The 22,110-nt window shown below is 40.0% G+C and overlaps 1 protein-coding gene across 13 annotated transcripts in view; it reads left to right on the top strand.

Annotated features, from left to right (window-relative positions):
* Nucleotides 1–3,879: 3,879 nt before the first annotated feature.
* The window catches only part of LOC124880379 (multiple PDZ domain protein), a 76,811-nt gene continuing 58,580 nt past the window's right edge, over nt 3,880–22,110 (top strand). For 5 of the 13 annotated variants that reach the window (XM_047385445.1, XM_047385447.1, XM_047385443.1 and 2 more), the window contains exons 1-9: nt 3,883–4,129; nt 8,135–8,198; nt 11,390–11,556; nt 17,160–17,309; nt 17,511–17,650; nt 17,920–18,133; nt 18,270–18,392; nt 18,482–18,676; nt 21,468–21,570. In XM_047385445.1, the coding sequence (XP_047241401.1) occupies nt 8,183–8,198; nt 11,390–11,556; nt 17,160–17,309; nt 17,511–17,650; nt 17,920–18,133; nt 18,270–18,392; nt 18,482–18,676; nt 21,468–21,570 (1,108 nt within the window). In that variant the 5' untranslated portion in view covers nt 3,883–4,129; nt 8,135–8,182. Of the gene's footprint in view, nt 4,130–8,134; nt 8,199–11,389; nt 11,557–17,159; nt 17,310–17,510; nt 17,651–17,919; nt 18,134–18,269; nt 18,393–18,481; nt 18,677–21,467; nt 21,571–22,110 lie in introns of all 13 variants that reach the window. The other 8 variants (XM_047385449.1, XM_047385446.1, XM_047385438.1 and 5 more) reach the window with 5 other exon arrangements.

Below are 22,110 nucleotides of genomic sequence, written 5' to 3'. Positions count from 1 at the left end.
TTGAAGTACCTCCGCTTTCTAAATTGATTTTCAGAACTCCACCATCAGCTTTGGGTATACAACATCTAGCAATTCGAAGTAGATCTATGTGATGAAATGCACTTGACATATTTAGCTTCACCAAATTATGTTCCCCTAAAATATTTAAGAAATTGAGCAAAGAAAATTTAAATGTATTTCTCAGTAAGGGTACATGGGGTAAAATAATAAATACTGAACTTTTTTCAAATTAGTGGATTTTTCTAATAGGGCTGTTGACATACAATTTACAACAGACGTTGACAGCAACCCACATACTTCACAAATACAAATAAATCAAACCAAATTGGTCCACAAATCAAATTCTGGATACAAATCAAAATGACACAAATAGCAGGTATTGAACACACTTACAGAAATGTATATTTACTTTGTGGAAAAACCTTTCTTAGTAATAACAACTTCAGGATGTTTCTTTTATAGAGAAACTAATCACATGCACTGCTCAGGTGTGATAAACTGTCAACATAAACTGTCTTCTAATCTGGAAGGTTCTAGGGGTCCTTTCTCTGCACCCTGATTTTTAGTTTGTTCCATGGATTTTCAAAGATAGAATAGAAGTCAGGGGATTAACTAGGCCATTCAAGCAGTTTTACGTTGTTTCTCTGAATCCAATTAAATATTTGTGTGTTTGGGACTGTTGTCCTGCTGGGAAATCCACACTTGTTTGATCTTCAGATTCTTATAAAGAATGTCCTGTTATATTTCTCCAGTCATCCTTCGTTTAATTGTATCAAGTCTGCTCGGATCACACACTGTAAGAAAGCTCACATCATAATATTTGCATCTGTAAATGTCACTCGTGTTTTTCTTTTAAAGATTTTTCTGCAAAGTATTTTTTCACAGTAGCTAGACAGGAAGTGGGGGCGGAGAGAGAGGGGAAGACATGCAGCTAATGTCACCAGGGCCAGGACTCAAACCCGAGACGGCTGTGTCGAGGACTAAAGCCTCCGTATGGTCGAGTGCTTAACCCCCTACACCTCCAGCACTGCCCTGATGTTTTTCTTTTTTTTTTGATGATGTGCACAACCACTCTTCCTCCAAACATGGTGTGTGCAGTGATATTCAAATACTTCAACTTTAGCCTCATCTGACCAGATTATATTCTCCCAGTATTTTACTGGCTTGTCTAAGTCTTCTGCAGCAAATTTTAAACAAACTTCAAAATGTTTTTTGTTCGTCAGTGGAGTCTTGTGCAGTTAATGTGGTTGAATACAGTACTTATTGTTTTCATGGGAAAAACACTTCCAGCTATTTCCTGGTCTTTCTGATGCTCTCTACAAATGCTCTTGGACAGCTTTAGATTTTTCTTTTGACTACTCTGTCAGAAGTCTTACCAGCAACACCTGATAATACTTGGTTAATAGTTACTGGTGGACATATTTACTCTTATTTCTTTGTATGCGTGGATTATTTGGTTTTTTGTTGACTGTTGAGAATTTTATGTCAATGGCACTATTAGAAATATTTAAGCTAAAAACATCTGACATTTTCAATCGTTTTTGCCAGTGTTTGGTTTCACTGAAATGCCTTCAGCAATGACTGCTGAGAGGCTTGTACAAAAAATACCAAATGCTAAAGATGCATATCTTGGGACAGGCAGGTACCAGGCATTTTCTGTTCTTGCTTCAGTTGCTTTATAGTGTTCGGTTGAGTCAGAGATCTCCTAGGAAAGTGGCTGATTGTCGGAGTAACAGAGGAATTATAGGGTGGATAAAAGAGAAGTAAAAGAAAGATGTAGGTGATGAAAGGATTTGGTCAGTATCAGCTCTCTGATAGTAGCTTGTATCCATGACCCTGCTGCAGAAATTACTTCTTTTTACAGATTTTACCCTGTTCAGTTTTCTGCAGCGGTCAGAGGGCAGCCAAAGGAAAACGTAGGGCTTGGTGATATGTGTCTGAATGACTGAATATACAGTCAGTTCTTAGATGACCATAAACAAAAAATATATGGAATGTAATGCGAGGAATGCTTCTTCAGTGATCTCATATTTGCATCGGAAGGTACTTAGGAGGATATTTTACTTCTTTTTAGTAGAGAGCCATATCAGTTTTAATAGACAGGCCACTGGAATGTCCGAAATAGAGGCAATAGCCTTAATATTAGAGTGCAAAAGACCTCTTTGTCTGTAAATGTTGTAAATGTAATCAAAATCACACCATCTTACCAATGTAGAATTTATGAAGCAATATTAGCATTTTCTTCAAGAATTTCTGGAGGTAATAACTATAGAATATGAAAAGTATGTATTAAATCGATGAACCAAACTTGTATGGAAGTTGCCTGACCTCTTGCAACGGATGATCAATTTGAATCTAGGCTTTTACTGGGAGATGCATGATTATGCTATGATTTAAACTGTTCATTTGTAGCTCTTACTGTATATTTAAGATTGGTTTCCTGCTGGAAAGTGAACCTTCGTCCCATTCTCAAATCTTTGGCAACCTCTAACAGGTTTTTCTTCTATGATTAGGCTCTATTTGCTTCACCTATCATCCCATTAACTCTAACCAAGTTCCCTGCCCCCTGCTGTAGAAAAGAATCCTCAGAGCATGATGATGCTACCACCTTGTTTCACAGTGGGAATGCATTTTCACGATAATGTGCAGTCTTTTTTTTTAATCACCATTTATTGCATTTTACCTGTAAGCCAAATCATTTCAATTTGGTCTCATGTAACAGATGAAACAAATCATCTGACCATAGCACCTTCTTCCACATGTTTGCTCTGTCCCCTACGTGGCTTGTGACAAACTGCAAACAGAACTTCTTGTGGCGTTCTTTCAACATTACATTTTCTCTTGCCAATCCTTGAAGAAGAAAAAAATAGATAAATATTTGAATTCCATATTTTTGAAATGCATGGATAAAACGGATAACTTTAAAATAACAGAAAATGCTTCTGAAGTAGGCAGACCAAAAATATGTAAACCACACAATAATATATTAAAAAACAATCTAGTCTTTAATGTACATGTATGTAGTTATTAAAACATTAAACACCATCCATAACTAAGCAAGTGCATAAATAAATATACAGAATATAAAAATAATGTATAAATTAGTAATTAAATAATTAAGTACATAAAAAAAAATATACACTAAAAATCTCATTCTATAAGTTAATAAATATGTGAACAAATAGATATACAGAAACAGAAAAAATCTATATATAAGTCAGTAAATTATAAGCTAGTCTATGAGCTAGTAAGTTAATACGTACATTAAATTAATAAACATTAAAATCATCTTTAAGTAAGTTAACAAATATATAAATTAACTAATATATTTCAAACAATTCGATAACTAGGTAATAACAAATAAACATGTATACAATGACAATACGCAAAGTAAACAAAGAAATGTGTGTAACATAAAAAATGTATTGAATAAGTATTTAACTAAGGAAGTAAATAACGATAACGATCTCAGTTGATAGGTAAATAAGAAATAAATAAATTAGGCCTAATACATTTCTAAGAAAGTAATTTTTAACTAATTAATTAATCAAAGCTCTGGAGGGAGAAGACATTCAGATTTATATCTTTCAGAAAATGGGAATAAAATATGGAAGTATAAATATTTTCCATACTCTGATCCACACCAGGGAAATACAAAAAAAAAAAAAAAATCAATTTTGGTCTTTTCCAGATAGCGTAGGAATCTAAAAAAAAAAAAAAAAAAAACCTTTAACAATTAATAATACAAGTAAAAGAAAAACATGGGATGATTTCTATTTTTCTTTGTGTGCAAAATCGACTTTTTTTTTCCCCCCTCATCCGGTTGCTGTATTCCTTAGTAAACAAATTGCAGTAACTAACACATGCGTTTGTTGTTAGATCAGGTTGCTACGACACCGGGGGCCATGCCTGGCTGGGGTCTTTGGTCCCTATGGGGTGTGAGTACAGCCAGCAAGCGGCGCTTTTCAGCCCCAGCTGAACCGGTGGTGAAAATGTCCACAGAGAGGATCGAGTTACTCTACGCCCCATCTTTAAGCCCCGGTCAGTGCGCCGTTAGCCGCAGGACACCAGAGGAAACTATACGGGGAGAGAGACTGGCTGTCTGGGGGACAAACGGCTCCACACTTATGTAAGTGACTCTTTGGGGACATTTTCCGCGTTAGAAAACGTCCTCTATTGTTTGGAGAATGACATATTTTTTTTTTTTAGCTAAAAACACGTTACGTCTTTGTTCGTCGGCGTGTGAGCTAATTGGAGGGAAATGAGACGCCTGTTGCTGCTGCTGCTGACTGTCGGAGAGCGTCTGCGTTAGCAGGTTAAATCCGGATTTAAACGTCTGCTTTCAAACGGAAAGCGTTTTATTGCGGTAAATATAGAGACTATGGCGGCTGATCTGTCTTCCAAACTCCCGTACTATCAAACTTCTGCTCGGAAGCTTGTTTTGCTTGTTCACTTCACGGAGAGATGAGGAGGAAGGAGCAGCAGGAGCTGGAGGAGGAGTTGAAGCAAAGCGGATTGACCCAGGCGAGGCTGTATTCAAACTACTAGCAAACATCGACTGCCATAACCAAAATAAATCACGACGCGACCATAACCGTTACTTTTCAATCCATTGTTAGCTACTGCGCAAGCTCAGCTCCCGCTAGACCCTGGCTGTAACATTTAGGGACAGTTATAACCCACACAACAAAAAACAAACAAACAACAACAAAAAAAACTGACGTGTTTGTGGTGAAGTTAAAAGCTTTGTCAGACTTGGGGTGAATCATTACAAGCCTCCTCAACAGGAAACAATTTCCAGCTTTATTCGGAGAACTCGGCAGATCTGCTTTTAGTAAATGTCAACATTCTTTGAGATTCTTCAGAAAATCACTGTTTTTGCTTCATTATTGCTGTAAACACATGGCTGTGAGGCCAGAGTGCAGAAAAAGTAGACGGAGATATAAAAAAAACAAAATTAAAGGAATATACTGGTGTGAACTTATAGCCCTGTTGTCCACATCACCTGCTCTGTAGAGAGCGTGCAGTTATGACCAATCCCCTTTAACTTGTGATGTGTCTCTGAGTCATGCAATGCTTCAACAAAGCCCTTTGCTTAAGTCTATTACGACTTACAGTGCAGGGGAGTCATCACGTCTCAGCATCTAAGGTATTCTTACTCCTTGAGCTCTCTTACATTTTGTCACCGTCCAACCACAAACTTCAATGTGTTGCATAGTTGTGAAGTTTTAAGAAACTATAAGCAAAATATATTTTTTTAAAAAGTGCAAATTTAATCTGAAAGGTTTGGCTTGCCTTTGTTGTCAGCCAACTTTACTCGGATATCCCTAAATGAAATTATTATTTTTGGGGTATTAGCGTTGAATTTTTACCCATTCTTACCCAATAACCAGGAAGCCCATGGTAGCTCTGGAGGAGGTGCAGAGATACATAGCTCAGGTGAGGGAATCTGTCAAGAGGACAACTATTTGTCATGAAGGATTCACATTTGCTAATGTTATTGTACTCAGGACCAATCTTGGTTTTGGTCCTAGTCTTGTCTCAGTCCCGATTCTTAGGATATCTTCTCAAGACCAGACCTGCAGCATCATTTTTAAAGCAACTTTGTGTGTAAACCCCTAACTGTATTCAAATGCAACCAAAGGTTTCTCTTTGACAAATTAGAAAATATAGCATTTCTTTAAATGTTTGTAACAACAGCTACATTATTCTCACAATGTCATCTCGGTATTGGAATTGGGCTCACCTTCCTCAAAGTCTCGGTCTTGATTTGGTTTCTGCTTAGGTGGTCTTGACTATTATGCTACTGTTTTCAGTTTGCCACCAGCCATGTAGGGGACACAACAATAATGTGGAAGAAGGTGCTCTGGTCGGGTGAGATCAAAATTGACCTCTTTGACCTAAATGTAAAACTGTATGTGTGGCAGAACATTTCACATCACCGCCATACCATTGCAGGAGGGAAACATGGTGGTGGACCATCATGCTTTGGGGATGCTTTTCTCCAGCAAGGAAGCTGGTCAGAGTTGATGGAAAGAGGGATGGAGCTAAATACAGGACCAACCTGGAAGAAAACCTGTTAGAAGCTGCAAAAGACTCAAGACTGAGGTGGAGGTTCACCTCCCAGCAGGACAAGGATCATCAACTTATAGCCAGAATTGCAATTAGAGGGTTTAGATCAAGGCTGCATGGTAGCGTAGTTGGTTGCATTGTTGCAGCCAGTAGGTCCTGGGTTCGACGCCCGGCCGGGGGTCTTTCTGCATATGGAGTCTGCGTGTTCTCTCCGCGTACTTCGGCTTCCTCCCACAGTCCAAAAACATGACTGTTAGTTTAATTGGTCTCTCTAAATTGCCCTTAGGTGTGAGTGGGTGTGTGCATGGTTGTTTGTCCTGTGTGTCTTTGTGTTGCCCTGTGACATAACCGGTGATCTGTCCAGGGTGTACCCCACCTCTCGCCCGTAGACCGCTGGAGCTGGGCTCCAGCTCCCCTGTGACCCTGTATGGAAAAAGCGGGTATAGAAAACGAATGGATGGATGAGTCTAGATTAAAGCAAATTCCTGAGTTAGAATGGCTTAGTTAAGTCCAGACCTAAACAAAATATGTCACAAGAATTGAAACTTACTGTTCACAGGCGCTCTCCATCCGGCTTTACTGAGCAAAGAAGAATGGGTGAAAATGTCCGTTTTGGTAGAGTTATTCCTCAAAAACATAGCAGAAAAGAATTACCCTGAAAAATATTGACTTAGTGGGGGCTGATTAAAAATACACGCCACACTTTCATCAGATTTTTATTTATAAAAGAAGTTGAAAACCTGTTTCGTTTTTTCTTCCACCTTACAGTCGAGCTCTGCTACAGTAATAATCTATCACATAAAATAAGGAATAAATTACATTGAAGTCTGTGGTGAGAAAACGTGCAAAAGTTTTAGGCGTAATAATCATTTTGCAAAGCATTGTATCTAGATATAAATCTGAAGATGCTTCACAGGACGAACATATCAAGTCCCATTAAAATTCAGTTCTGTCGCTTTCAGTTCATTTCAATGGAGGAATCGCAAGTAAACCCACAGTCTGTGACCTAAAATATTCCACTGTGAGTTCTTTAGGATAGCACAAGCCTTTAATGTTGCTTTTAGGGTAATGCATACGTGCAAATGTGGAGTAATCCACCCATCCTTACTCTGTAGGTTTTGTGAGTTATTAAAAGTAGTTCAGTGTTCAACATTTATACTGAAACATTGTGTTTATAATTGGAAAAATGGCTAAAAAGGACCCCGAACTCTGAAAATGTGGGTTTAGAGAAGTAGGACCTCCACAAAGGATCTTTATATTACAGCCAGATTCAATAAATATATGTCAAAATAAAATAAACATCACTTCTCCTATTAATCATCATCCTCAGATACAATAAAGTATCTAATTTATTTTTTAAAGCATTTAATTTATTACTCAGCATTTGATTTGATGAGCCACCACATAATGATACATATCAGTTCCCCGTCTCCATTATACCTCCTATGAGAAAACAAACTCATCAAATAGAACCATCTCTGACTTTGAGCCTAAAGAAATGTCAAGCTGTGGTTATCTTTCCCAAAAAAGGGTGGGAGGAAAGCCTGAGCAGGAGGCTGAAGTCAGCATGTAGGACGGGTGTTGCCCTGATTTCCAAATAACTGATAAAACTGTTAGCCTTCAGGACCGATGATGATAAGAATGTTCTGTTCTGCTCTGAAAATGTGAACATGCAACGTTTGATATGATCAAATGGATTTATTCCGCCATTTTAAACCCTTTTTCTGACTGAGGGTGGAAAGAATATGAATTACCTATCAGGCTTTAATTCATCCACAGAAGGATTAGGTCAACATGAACAATTAATAAGCTCTTCTTGAGACGTAGAGAAGTTGAAGCTTCGATGTAAAAAAAGCTTTTTTTATGCTGATGTTTTCTGAAAAGGTAGTTATGATCCTGACAGTGGGGGAATACATCATTGTTCTGTTTCGTGTGTCAAGAATACAAATTACCATCTGGGCTCCTTTGGTCATTTTTGTTTATGCTAAGGTGCAGTTAAAGTAAAATGAATGTGGAAACTATCTAACTTGATGATCTAACTTAATGTTTTGGTCATTTTCAGGGTTTGAATAAAGGGAGAAGAGTTCATGATCACCCGGTGGTTTTGAAAATGATAGATACAATCGGTAAGTTTCTCTTTTTCTCTCAAGTTACATGTTTGAAGTATTACTATAACAGCAAAATCCTAGAGTCCAGTCTTCATTTTTCAAATGTGCAACTTCTGCTCAGGGGTTTTTGCTAAATGAGTTGCGTTTCACGTTTTGTGCTGGCAGCACTTTGCACATTTTGACTCCTGCTGAGTTTCCTGACGCAGTGTAAGAGGCTCTGGACGCAGTTCAAGGCATGTGGATAAAACCGCCGGGGTTGCCATCTCTTACAATGTTGTGAAAAGTGTCGTTATTTGTCTGTCCTTTGGAAGATTGATTTGTCTCGCGTGAAGGCGAATTGGTGCTGCCAACTTCTTTCCTTCAAAACATGTGGTCCAGTTTTTGTCACAGCTTTTGAAACGTACTTTTCAGCTCATCTAAATAAATGAAATTGCATAATAAAGCCAAAGTTTGCCAAATTATATTTTCTTCTGGCCCGTCTGTGTCTGAACCCAAGCAAAACTCTCACAAATCAAACTGTTTTTCCAGCAAATGATTGTGTCATTAACTGTCGAGAAGTCTTCCATTTTGTCCAATAAAAACAAGTTATCTATTATTGTCTTGGTCCAGGAATATACCCAATTTACAGGTATCAAAGGACAAAGAGCGATTTTTATTATTGGTCCTGGGAGATAAAATATTAAGAGACCATACAAAAAGACTCTTCATCCAGTTTTTTCCACTGCTTGTTCAGAAACCATAATCATAGGCTGCATTTACCAGTTTGTGAACACACCACAGTTCTTTGACTAATTTTCTCTTGTATAAGCATTGCAGTGAAACTTTTTAAATACTGAAGAAGACACAAAGTTGGTTATCTGTAATAACCTGTGTGGTTTTTCAAAATGAAATCAAAGGAAGCATTAGGACAATAAGAAAGTCTTAAAAAGAAAGCAGGTTTAGTACAAACGTACAGGGGTTGGACAATGAAACTGAAACACCTGTCATTTTAGTGTGGGAGGTTTCATGGCTAAATTGGACCAGCCTGGTAGCCAGTCTTTATTGATTGCACATTGCACCAGTAAGAGCAGAGTGTGAAGGTTCAATTAGCAGGGTAAGAGCACAGTTTTGCTCAAAATATTGAATGCACACAACATTATGGGTGACATACCAGAGTTCAAAAGAGGACAAATTGTTGGTGCACGTCTTGCTGGCGCATCTGTGACCAAGACAGCAAGTCTTTGTGATGTATCAAGAGCCACGGTATCCAGGGTAATGTCAGCATACCACCAAGAAGGACGAACCACATCCAACAGGATTAACTGTGGACGCAAGAGGAAGCTGTCTGAAAGGGATGTTCGGGTGCTAACCCGGATTGTATCCAAAAAACATAAAACCACTGCTGCCCAAATCACGGCAGAATTAAATGTGCACCTCAACTCTCCTGTTTCCACCAGAACTGTCCGTCAGGAGCTCCACAGGGTCAATATACACGGCAGGGCTGCTATAGCCAAACATTTGGTCTCTCATGTCAATGCCAAACGTCGGTTTCAATGGTGCAAGGAACGCAAATCTTGGGCTGTGGACAATGTGAAACATGTATTGTTCTCTGATGAGTCCACCTTTACTGTTTTCCCCACATCCGGGAGAGTTACGGTGTGGAGAAGCCCCAAAGAAGCGTACCATCCAGACTGTTACATGCCCAGAGTGAAGCATGGGGGTGTATCAGTGATGGTTTGGGGTGCCATATCATGGCATTCCCTTGGCACAATACTTGTGCTAGATGGGCGCGTCACTGCCAAGGACTACCGAACCATTCTTGAGGACCATGTGCATCCAATGGTTCAAACATTGTATCCTGAAGGCGGTGCCGTGTATCAGGATGACAATGCACCAATACACACAGCAAGACTGGTGAAAGATTGGTTTGATGAACATGAAAGCGAAGTTGAACATCTCCCATGGCCTGCACAGTCACCAGATCTAAATATTATTGAGCCACTTTGGGGTGTTTTGGAGGAGCGAGTCAGGAAATGTTTTCCTCCACCAGTATCACGTAGTGACCTGGCCACTATCCTGCAAGAAGAATGGCTTAAAATCCCTCTGACCACTGTGCAGGACTTGTATAAGTCATTCCCAAGACGAATTGACGTTGTATTGACCACAAAAGGAGGCCCTACACCATACTAATAAATTATTGTGGTCTAAAACCAGGTGTTTCAGTTTCATTGTCTAACCCCTGTATGTCTGCTGCTCAGTAACATAGGCTGCAGGCTGTAAGTTCCTTTTGAAACGACAGCTGGTATATTTCCGTCTAGGTCGGCCTACAGAACAGTAATCTGTGCTTTTCTAATAGTTTTAACATGCTTCTGGATCACTGTGTTTTTGTTGTTCTAAGAATGGCTGCATATCACGGGCCAGTAGGACTCTTCATTATCCACATCGAGGCAAAGACGATCGACACAGTTGCATGCTTAGAACCACAAGCGAACAAAAACCTAAATCTGCTGAAGCTCAAGTGTTATTGCCCTATTTGCAATCTTTGTTGCAACAACAAAGCTTCTCAGTGCAGGGGGAGCTCCGGACCATTGTGCGTGCCCTGCTAGGTGTTAGTCACAGTTGGTCAGCTACAGAAATTGCTTTATTTTTGCTCAGAAGGCGTCTGGCCGGCCTTTCCTTGCTAACAAGCCGCTCTGGTGTCACTTGATTTGTGGAGCTTATGTGGTCTCCGGCAAGCAAACAGCGGAGAGCCTGCTTTTCTTATCTCTTCGTCCTGATAGCCATTCTCTGCTCTCAGGTGCACCCACCATTGACCCTAGCAGCAGGGAAAGGAAGCAGAGCTTTTCAGTAAGCATGCGGAGCGTTAAAAATTGAGTTTTTGCTTTGGTGCAAAACCTATGGCGACATGATTTTGATACAGTAAGGTCTGTTAAGCACCAATCAGCCTTAGCTAAGCCTGGTTTGTGGATATCCATCCATTCATTCTTGTGGGTTTTATGCATAAATTGATGTCAGAAATACAGAAGTAAAAATGAAAAAACTAAGTGAAATGCTGTTTTCAAAAGCATAATGCCCTACAAAAAACAATATATTATGCCATTTCTTAACTTCCCACCCAACCCGTTCGCAGTCTTTTCTAATAAAGAACTGTCTCTCCCACGCCGGTTCCTCCCTGCCTCCACTCCTGCGCTCCGGCCGGCTCTGTTACTGAAATATGCGACGGCCTGCAGATACACAGCGTGCCTTGCAGGCGGTGGAGCGTCTCCAGGCCAAACTGAAGGAGCGGGGGGAGGTTCCCACCGAGGAGAAGCTCAGTCTGCTCAGATCGGTGCTTCAAAGCCCACTCTTCCACCAGATCCTGGCCTTGCAAAAGTCTGTCCAGCATCTCAGAGATCAGGTTTGATATAACTGCTGTTTTTCGTTGCTGGAGTTGTTACTGAAGCAACGTAATGCTTAGTTGTTGTCATTATTTTTACTGCAGCATAAGAGCAATTATTACTTTCTAAGGCATCCAACATCAGGATGCTTTGCGAAAGTGTTTTGTCGTTACAATAGTACAGTCAGAAACTTCAGTGGTATTTGTGTTATTTTATGTGACAAACAAAGAAGAAGGAGTGTATAATTGGGAAGTGGAAGAAAAAGGATACATGGTTATAAAAACTTTCTTTTCTAAATAAAAATCTGAAAACTGTGCCCTATGGAGTCATGCCTTTGTGGAACCACCTTTAGCTTCAAGTCTTGTAGAATATGTCCCTGCCAGCTCTGCTCCTCCAGAGACTGGACCTGTTCCCATTCTTTGCAAAATAGCTCACCCCCGTCAGATTGGATGGAGAGCATCTGCAAAGAGCAAATTTCAAGTCTTGCCACAGACATCAGTTGATCTGATCTAGTTGACTTCTGAAGCCAAACATCTGAAGGAAGTCAAGGTAGCACATGATTTCATTAAGGGATATGAAACTGGGTTGAAATGAATAAAATACATAAAATCTTGTGGTTTAATGTGACAAAATCTGAAAATGTTAAGGGAAAATAATCCCTTTTTCCAGGCACTGTATAATACTGCAGTCTACTATCCGAACTCATCACTAGAATGCGTAAGGATTCACCAACAATCTGCAGATTTTCTGCCATTTTTACAAATTGCACAAGTTTAATATTTAACTTTCTGAATGTGGGACTATATTAACCAATAAAAAGCACTTAATAGCAATTAATTCATGTACAATTTTATACATGCAAATACAAAGTGCAAAATTCTTTTTATCTGTACAAATGCCTATCAGAGCAAAAACAATAAAGATCTGTGAGCTTAAAGAGGGAACTACTTGCAAAAATGTGGAAATGGCTGCAAAAAGTCTGTTTCATAATCTTAAGAGATGGTCCATGGTGGAGGTGTGGATCCAGGACCTTATGGTCGCTTTGGATGAGTTTCAGAGATCTCTCAGACATTCCCAGAAGGACGGTCATCGCTGCGACAAGCAATCACACCAAGATTTACGTCCAAGTTGCCAAATGGAAACTGTTCTTTAGTGAAAGCCTGAAAAAAGTCCAAAAACAACACCCTCGGGACTTTTCAAAGTGTGAGAATTTATTTGATGAAAGTAATATTACACTGATTGGCCTCCTATCTATGCTGTCATGTAAAGCTGGTTCTTTGCTGGACCAATGTGCAGGCAAGGGCGTGGGAGCCACATGGTGATGAAATGAAGAAAACTCACAGATGAACAAAGAAATGAAGGCAACGGACATGGAGCAGGTAGTAACCAGGAGGATCCAGCGGGAAGCAACAAAAACCAGAGATTATAAATAGAGGGGTGTTGTGGGAAACCACCAATGAACTAGAAGGGCTAAGCAGATGAGATGTGGAGCAGCTGGTGGGGAAAATGCAGAGCAACTGAAGGAGGTAGGATGATGAACACTGATGAGTCGGAACACTGAGAAGTCCAGGGAAGTAACAGAGATATCTGGGCGGGGATGTCACAGATGACACAGGAAAGCTAAGTTTAGAGAAATATGTCATATCCTTAGATTGAGTCAGTTATTTCTCCTCCTTCAGGGCAATGGTGCACACCCATTGATTTTGTCTCTGGTGAACCGTTTTTGTGTTAATTTTGCTGTTTGGGTGATTATCCTGCTGAGAGACTCTGTAGCAACACATTTTCAGCTTTTTGACTGAGGCCAGGACCATGGATACTCCACCAGACTTAACAGTCGTCCAACACCAGACCGTCCTGTAGTGTTTGTTACAGAAAAGCTCAATCTTAGGGTGTATTCACACTTGCCACCTTTGTTCCACTTTAAACGGACCAGAGTTAGTTTCCCCCGTGTTTCCCACCAAGCAACCGGACCGAGACCCACTTTTTGAGGTGGGCTTCCAAACGGACTCTGGTGCGGCTCGCTTATGGTCTGAATACAAACCGGCCCTGATCCGAACCAACTACAAAAAGCGTACGTCTCTTTGGACATAAAAAGCCACCGTAGCCGGTAGCAAAGGTGTGTGTTGTAAGGTAATCATACCTGATAAGCTGTGTGTTGCTTAGCAACGCTACTGGCTTGTTGTGGGACAAGGCACGTAGAGAAGGTCGGCGTTCAGCACACATTCTCCGACGGGGTTCCAACATTATAAATGGAACGTCTCAAAGTCTGTGTTGAATGAGCTGCTCTTCTCACAATAATATTGCAGCTGTAATAACGGCACAAATATGCAGAACAGAGGTGCTGCACGCAGCACGTCTCCTAAATTTCCGGGTCTGTGTTCTGTCCCGCTCCCATTTCTGTCCAATGGGAACAATGATTGTCACCCGCGTGGCTTTGTTTACAAGTAATAGTTCACTTGCAAAAAGTACAATGTGAAAACAAACCACACCAAATGAAAAACATAAAGTTCGCTTGTGGTCCAGACCAAAGGACTTTCCTGGTGTGAATACACCCTTACTCTCATCCAACCATCAAACACCGTTTCATTTAAAGCCGCAGTAACATGGAGTATACTCTGCAAGTTTACATTTGTTTTTTAAAGAATGATTTGGTAAAATGTTTTTCTTATACATTTTTCCTGGAGTGACTGGGTTGGCATGTTCTCTTGTTCTCATTTTGAACAGCAGCTCGCAGAAATTGGCCTCCGGATCACATGGTATTTATACTTTTATTAATAAAAGTGCCTGGACTTTCATAAGAAATTTTGAAATAAAAAATAAATAAATAAAATTTCAGCGTAATCAGCAAAGTTTTCTGAACATGCTTTAGAAATGGGTTGAAAATGTATATATATTTATTTCTTTTTATTAAGTTTGCAAAATTATTTTTTTCTGCTTGCAGTCTTTATTTAAAGGGCATGTCATGGTTTATGGATATGAGAAAAGTTGATCTAAAATAGGTAATTTATGTTTTATCATCAAAAACTAAATACAGAAGAGCTGGAATATTTTCGGCATCCATGTTCCGCCTGAATTCCTCTTCCCATATCTCCGCTCTCTTCACAGCAGCCTCTCTGCCTCACGTCAAGACGTTCTCTTACCCCTCTGCTTCCAGTCCTTATTTATGCCCAGTTGTGTTTTCTGTGGCCAAATTGCTGTCAGGGTTCACACAAGCCAGATAGAAGATGCCTACATGAGCAGAGATAGTTGGAACAATAGGATACTCATTTTTGTTCTATTTGAGGTGATTTTCCCTACTGAGAGTGGATTTCAGTAGAAGTAAAGAGCTCATAAGTCAGAGCTGAAAGGAGCAGGGTAAGTATTTGAGAAGCAGGAGAAAATATGCGAGCTATGCAGTGGGAGGCACTGGGATGAGACCCCCCCCCTCCCCATTTACAGAAATTCGATCATAAAGTGCGTTGTGGCAGTCTTTTTTTTTTTAAATTGCCTTGGTGATTGAAGTTTTTCTCTTCATCATAGATTTCTTCCAGATCTAAAGCTGAACCACCTTTTTGAGATTCACCAAGGCCAAAGAGACATATTTTCATAAAAGACGTAAATCTGCGAATGCATCTCACATCTTTATATTACATCCGGACCCAACTGCGCTTGTTTGGCTCCCTAAAGCAGAAGCAATTTAGAGAGGCATGTTGTGTTTTGTTCTGAGAAGAGGGCCAGACACAAAGGCATTCAGTTTGTCTTCTGGCTTCTGTTCGTTAGGCCTTGCTCGAGCCACGTCGCCATGGCGACGGGGCCCCGGCTCCTTGATAAGAGAGAGGCCTGTACTGCTGCCGCTGCTATGTGAAGTGGGGCAGAAACAATTTCTTAAATGTGCAAGAACAAAAACTGGAACTTTAATCCTCTTAGATGGGCCTCGGCTAACAAAGCTCACACATGAGGACAGCAACTTAGCCGCGTGCTACACTAACTTATACCAGCCCGCAGGGTGTGGTTTGCAGCACTGATGCATCCTGCTAAGGAGATTTTTGTTGCTGAAGACTAATCTAGGACTTTATTTATCAGAGACATCATGAACAAGTTCCAGATGCAGATTTAGGAAGCCAACAGGGATAGCTTGAGTTTATGTCTGTCCTCTTGAATTCAGTTCAAACCTGTTCGACTAATAAAATCAGGAAAGCGTTGTTTTACAAAGTTCTCTTCTTTGTGCAGTTCCTCTGCCACACAGCTAAAAGCTGCCGTAGTAATTAAAACCTGAGCATATTACAGAATCTGTATGGCTTCCCTCCCCTCCCTTCCACCATAGAAATATTTGGAGCCGAGTCATTGTTGGAACATCGGCTAAGAGCCATTATCTCCTCAGGGATTAGACGGCCACAGATCCAGCTAATCGTGGTGGGATAACAAGCTATTCACTGTCCCAGTGGTTTTTGGCAGCCCACATTCAGAGGCTTCTAAAATTAAACTCTTTAAATGTTTACGTTCACAACAGGACTGAGCCGTGATGTTTTCCTGTTATGTTTATGCTTTTAATTGTCTTTTATTGTATTAACTCAATGTTTTGAACATTTGAGCTAGTTTGAAGTATTTGAAGTGAGGGGATAGAACATTACAGCTTTAAAAAATTTGGTTTTCTTCATACCTTGATCAGATTGTTTTATATTATTTTATGGATGCTACATTTTTCTATATAGTGCCTTGCAGAAGAAGTCACACTGACTGACATTTTTGCCTATTGTTTTTTTTAGAGTATCTGTGAACTTGAATTTTAGAGTTTCGGTACAGATTCTCAATTGTATTTAGGCCCGGACTTTGATTGGGCCATTCTAACACATGGATATGCTTTTATCCAAACCATTCTATTGCAGCTCTGGCTGTGCATAACAGGTTTTCTTCCAGGATTGGCCTTCATTTAGCTTCATACATCTTCCCATCAATTCTGACCAGCTTCCCTGTTTTTCAAAAGAAAAGCATTTCCCTACAGCATGATAATGCTGCTACCATGTTTCACAATGGGGATTGTGTGTTCAGAGTTATTTGCACAGTTAGTTTTCCTCCACACTTTGCATTTGGCTAGTAGATCATAAAGTTCACTTTTGGTCCTGTCTAACCAGGGCACCCTCTTCCACATGTTTGCTGTGTCCTTTCTTAGCTGCTTCTCTGATTAATGCTCTCCTTGCACGGCCTGTCAGTTTAGGTGGACGGCCATGTCTTGGGAGGTTCTCTTTAAGATGTCCAAAGCTTGGAATACTGTTTAAAACTCTGCTTTAAACTTCTCCACGACTTTATCCCTGAATTGTCTGCTTTGGTCCTTGGTCTTCATGCTTTGTTTATTACAAACCACTGAGGTCTTCATTGAACAGCTGGAATGATACTGAGATTAAATGACAAATATTGACATAATTTACTAATTAGATCAAGTCTAAAGGCAATTGTTCTGGATTTTATTTTGGGGTGTCAAAGTAAAGGGCATGTATGCATCGTTTTTCTTCCACTTCATAATTAGGCACCAATTTGTGTTGCTCCATCAAATAAAATCCCCAGAAAACACATTGCCGTTTGTGGCTGTAACATGACACGAGTGCTTCAAAAAGCGCTCTATATATTGTTTGATTTGTTGTTCCAGGGAAGCGACACACCATCAAGGAGAAGTGACCTCAGTGATCACAAAGCCAACGGCAGCCATGCATCCTACTCAGACATCCCAGCAACTTCACATATCAATGGCAAAACTTCATTGGAAGAATTTGAGCATATCATCCACTCTATGGCTCAGGTAGAATTACCTGAAGGGGAGACAACTAATTTGCTCAATACTTGTGAATTTCATGTTGGTCATCTGAAATCTTTTTGAGATTCCACTCAGTATAGCTTTTTATTTATTTTACACCCATTGTTAAACAAGAAAAGAATCGATCCCAAGGTTTCTCTGAGTGGTTATTTTGAAGTTCTATACGTTTGTGTTTTTATGACACAGGGTCGTTACGTGGCACACGTGGAGCTGCAGAAACCGGTGTCAGGGGGTCTCGGCTTCAGCGTGGTGGGACTAAAGAGTGAGAACCGTGGAGAGCTGGGAATCTTTATTCAAGAAATTCAACCAGGAAGTGTTGCCCATTGGTATGTAAGGAGCTTTAAACATGGCGGTGTTTAAATACTTGCATTTACATATTCAAAATTAAAGTTGGACTAGGTAACTTTTGTTAAAATTTGTTTTTTTTAGAGGATGACAAGCCATGGATTTTTAAGCACATTTAAGTCCTGAAAAATCTGTAATGACATGAAACATACATCTGTAGGGACCTAATTTTATGGAAAAGAGCAGAGTAGTAATAAGTAATCTAACACAAGTTACCACATCCAATCGTGATGTCTTTTGCCTCTAAAAGTGACGGGAAGCTAAAGGAAGCGGACCAGGTCCTAGCCATAAACGGTCAGCCTCTAGATCACACTGTCTCCCACCAACAAGCCATCAACATCCTGCAGAGTGCTTCAGAGAATGTGCAGCTCACTGTGGCCAGAGGGCCGATACCTCAGCTGACCAGTCCAGTGGTGTCGCGCACACCCTCTGCTGCTAGCACGTTGTCAGCCCACTCCAGCAAGGTATAAGTATTCATGCAAGACTTTAGTTTTGTTTTTTGCAGAATCTTAAGTATTCAGACAGCATCTTTGAAATGTTCCCATTTTATGGCAATTAAACCCAATGCATTGTATCTAAATTATTATGCTTGCCCCCCAGTGGCAGCATGTGGAGACGATTGAGTTAGTAAACGATGGCACTGGTCTCGGCTTTGGTATCGTTGGAGGAAAAACTACCGGGGTTATTGTCAAAACCATACTCCCTGGAGGCATTGCAGATCAGGTGATTTCACTGGTGTATCTCAGTTGGGTTTTGGATTGTTCAAAGTTCCTTATGTTAGCATTATCAAAACACATTTTTGTTAATCACAGGATGGACGCTTACGAAGTGGCGATCACATCCTGCGAATCGGAGACACCGACCTGTTGGGCATGGGCAGTGAGCAGGTGGCCCAGGTCCTCAGGCAGTGTGGCAACAGGGTGAAGCTGGTTGTGACCAGGGGACCTGTGGAGGAGGCCCCGTCTGCCGTCATGTCAGTGGCGCTCCCCACTGTTGCTGAGCAGCAGGTAAATGAGTCTGTTTCACTAAAACTTTGAAGTACAGCTGGAAACGGGATTTTTTCTTTTTACTCACAATAGTGTAATCAACTAAAGTGTCCTTTTAGCCATATCAGTGCCTTTCTATGTGTTGCATCCTCAACCCCTCATTACTGCTGTAATGTAGGGTTGATATTATATTTTTAGTACTGCATGCAGCAATATATATTGAATAATCGACATTAAGAAAAATTATTTTATTTAAAACATTTTTTTTACATGCAGTGATTTCCATACATAATTGTATGTGAAAATATATGTTACAATAAAATATAATTTTGTTATTATTAATTTGTAAAAAAATGTCACCAGTATCTATGTCACCGACTACAGCAGTGAGTCCCCTTTGCACAGAATACATATAATAGCTCCACCATAAGCAGTAGTTTACAGCAGGGTATACTTATCATCGTTCAGTAATTATACAGTGTAAATCCTTGTAAGCCCACCGGCTGACGTGCATCACAGGCAGCAGGGAGTTTCAGGTGAGCTGCTTCTCACTTATGTTAGTTTAAGGTGTTAATTTAAACAGATCCTCACAGCCAGAATGAAAATCTGTTGCTTCAAGTAAAGTTGAAACGGTGCTGTTAGTTGTCCATAATTTAAAAAATGGTTTGTGGTATCAAAGCATTTGCAAGATAGACTGCTCAAGACGAAAAAGAAAACCTGAAACCGCGTCTACATTTTTGTGCAGCATTCCATCTGCTTTACTTAGTGAGTCCTTTAATGGTTTAACTGCAGAGTTGGAGCCGTGCTTGTTAAAAGTTTCAGATGAGAGTTTACACCATGGTCCATGTTCTTTACCACAACGGAACATTTGCTACATCCTAGGTTTTGAAAGTTGTCACTGTTTTATTGATTCTGTTCTCTGTCAGTCAAAGGTCAGTATCACATATTTGTTCTTTCTTATCTCAGTAGTTGGATTCGTGCTATTCCTATACGTTTAAGGTGTTGGATGAAAAAAAAAAAAACTACAGCTACTCTTGTTTTTTGATTTTGCAACCTGCATGCTTTTTTTAAATTTTTTTTTTGTTACGCCACTAGTAGCCTTTATTTTTTTGTTATCTGAAAGTAGGCAGACAGGAAGTGAGGTAAAGATTAGGGGAAGACATGCATCACGGCTCGCCAGGGTCAGGACTTGAATCAGGGACAGCTGTGGCGAGGACCGGAGCCTCCATATATGGGTCGGATGCTCTGCTGCTACGCCATGCATTGCACCCCTTCAAACTGCATGCATTATGTTTATTTAGTTTGTGCTTTCTTGTGCTGTTCCAACATGGCTACTTTAGCCAAATTCCCTGCATTTAAAACACTTGGTGTGGCTAGCGACAACAGATAAAGGCTTGTAACTTTTCCACATCCATCATATTCCGTAACAGTAAAAGGATAAAACAGAGCAACTCTGCTTTCATCCTTCCTGTTAATGCTTTAAGTTTTGCACTCTCTCACTCTTTTGCAGCCTGAATAAACCGTAAACATGTCTCTACACATTGTGTTAAATACAGTTTCCTTTTAAATACCCACTTGCATCTCTGTAAAGTCTCTGACCTTATTTTTAAAACCTCACTGATGCTAAAAATGTCAGTATTGTGTGTTGAATAGAGGACCTGAATGCAGGCAGAGAGGCACAAGGGAGAGTTAAAGCAACACAAACGAAAAGTAGAACCAAGTCCAAAATCCGGAAGATGAAACATGATAACTCGGATAATGATTTGGGAAGAATGGCTCAACAGAAACGAGCACCCAGAAACCAGAAAACTGTACAAACTGGGGGTGCACCGATTGCCGTTTTCTGGCCGATCATCGATCATTTAAAATGCCTGACCTGCCGATTCCATTTTTTTTTTTATAACTGACACTATCAGGTGTCATACGGTCACAAAATACCTTCAATATTCTAATCCTATTTATTGAAAAAGATCGAACAATACCCGTGAAACAATATAAACTTGTTTTACCTGCACATGAGCTAGTGCTCTGAAATATAGATCAAAGGTTTAGAGCACCGCTGTTCCTGTAGTCTTTCATTTTTCATCTTTAAAAAACAAAACAAAACTTGCACAACAGGTTAGACAAGTAGATAAGATCGATGGACAAAATCGGTTTTACATTTAAATATCAGCCTATCGCTGATCAGCCAAAATTAAGGAAATCGTGGCCGATAGCTTGGCTGGCCGATCGATCGGTGCACCCTTTGTACAAACACCAAACAGAACATGACCCAACATGAGAATTACTCAAAGACCAAACAAAACGACAACTTGACCAGGTACCTTGACTGACCAGAAAAATATCAGACTTCTCAGTTTCTTACCAGACCGTCACCAGTCAGGGCCAATCTAGTTGAACAATTATCCAATTTCACCGAGCATCTCTACATAACACCATGTGACATAGCTATTTTTTTTTTAAATTGGTTACATATAGTTACTGTTAACTGGGAGCCTTTTTTTTGGCAGCCAAAAACCAAAAAGTTGATGGTAGTCGACTCCCTTTAAACATATAAAAGGGAAAATTTCCACAGCTCTTTTAGCCATACACTACAAACATACAATTCTTGTCTTATACGAACAGTTTTAAACCTTGAGACATCTTTATATAAACAGATAAAAAGAATTTTATACAACAGTAAGTTACTTCCGCTGAAAGCACTCCGATGTCATATTATTTCTTCAGGAATGCCTCAAACTGCAGTTCTATGTCCATTCTGTACCAGCATCATGGTGCAAAGATTAGTAAATATTTTTGTTTGTTTTAACAGGGGGGTGAAGAAGAGGAGGTTGAAGCATTTGATGTGAACCTTACCAAGAACGCACAGGGACTAGGGATCACTATTGCTGGCTATGTTGGAGATAAGAATTCAGGTGAGATTTAGTGTGGCTGCCATCATTCCACCTATGACATGATATCGACATTTAAACAGGTGGCGTATTTGTGTGAGACAGAACAAAAAGAAAACAAACTTGTATAAATGAATAAACAATGAAGTTATAACATTTTAGAGGGGGACTTTTGTTCCAGCCTGTGGACTTACAACTGTCCCTCTGAGATGCTGGTGCTACGTCTGTGCACACATTTACAATTTTTAATACTGGTGAGATCCTCTTTACTAGCTGGGAGAGAGTAGGATCAGAAAGACTAAATTAGGAGCAGCTCTGTAAGGTGCCAGAAATGTTCTTATAAACATCGCCTTTCTTCCTCTGGTGGGCATTTTACCCTGCTGAAAGCATTTAGGTTTAAAAGAACAATAACGGCACAGATTGTTTTGTTTTCCATGACCGTGGATGGGTTCGTGTAATTCCCAAAGTTTAATTTCTTCCTTCCTAATATGTTGTTGAACACATCTCAACTCAAAAGTTATCGTCTGATCATTTGAGAAAAGAACTAGGGACTTTAGTTTTACC

The sequence above is a fragment of the Girardinichthys multiradiatus genome, chromosome 14 (genome assembly GCF_021462225.1).
Source record: "Girardinichthys multiradiatus isolate DD_20200921_A chromosome 14, DD_fGirMul_XY1, whole genome shotgun sequence".
Lineage (NCBI taxonomy): Eukaryota > Metazoa > Chordata > Actinopteri > Cyprinodontiformes > Goodeidae > Girardinichthys > Girardinichthys multiradiatus.
Note: the sequence above shows the minus strand (reverse complement) of the source record. Positions and strands in the feature narration are given on the sequence as shown.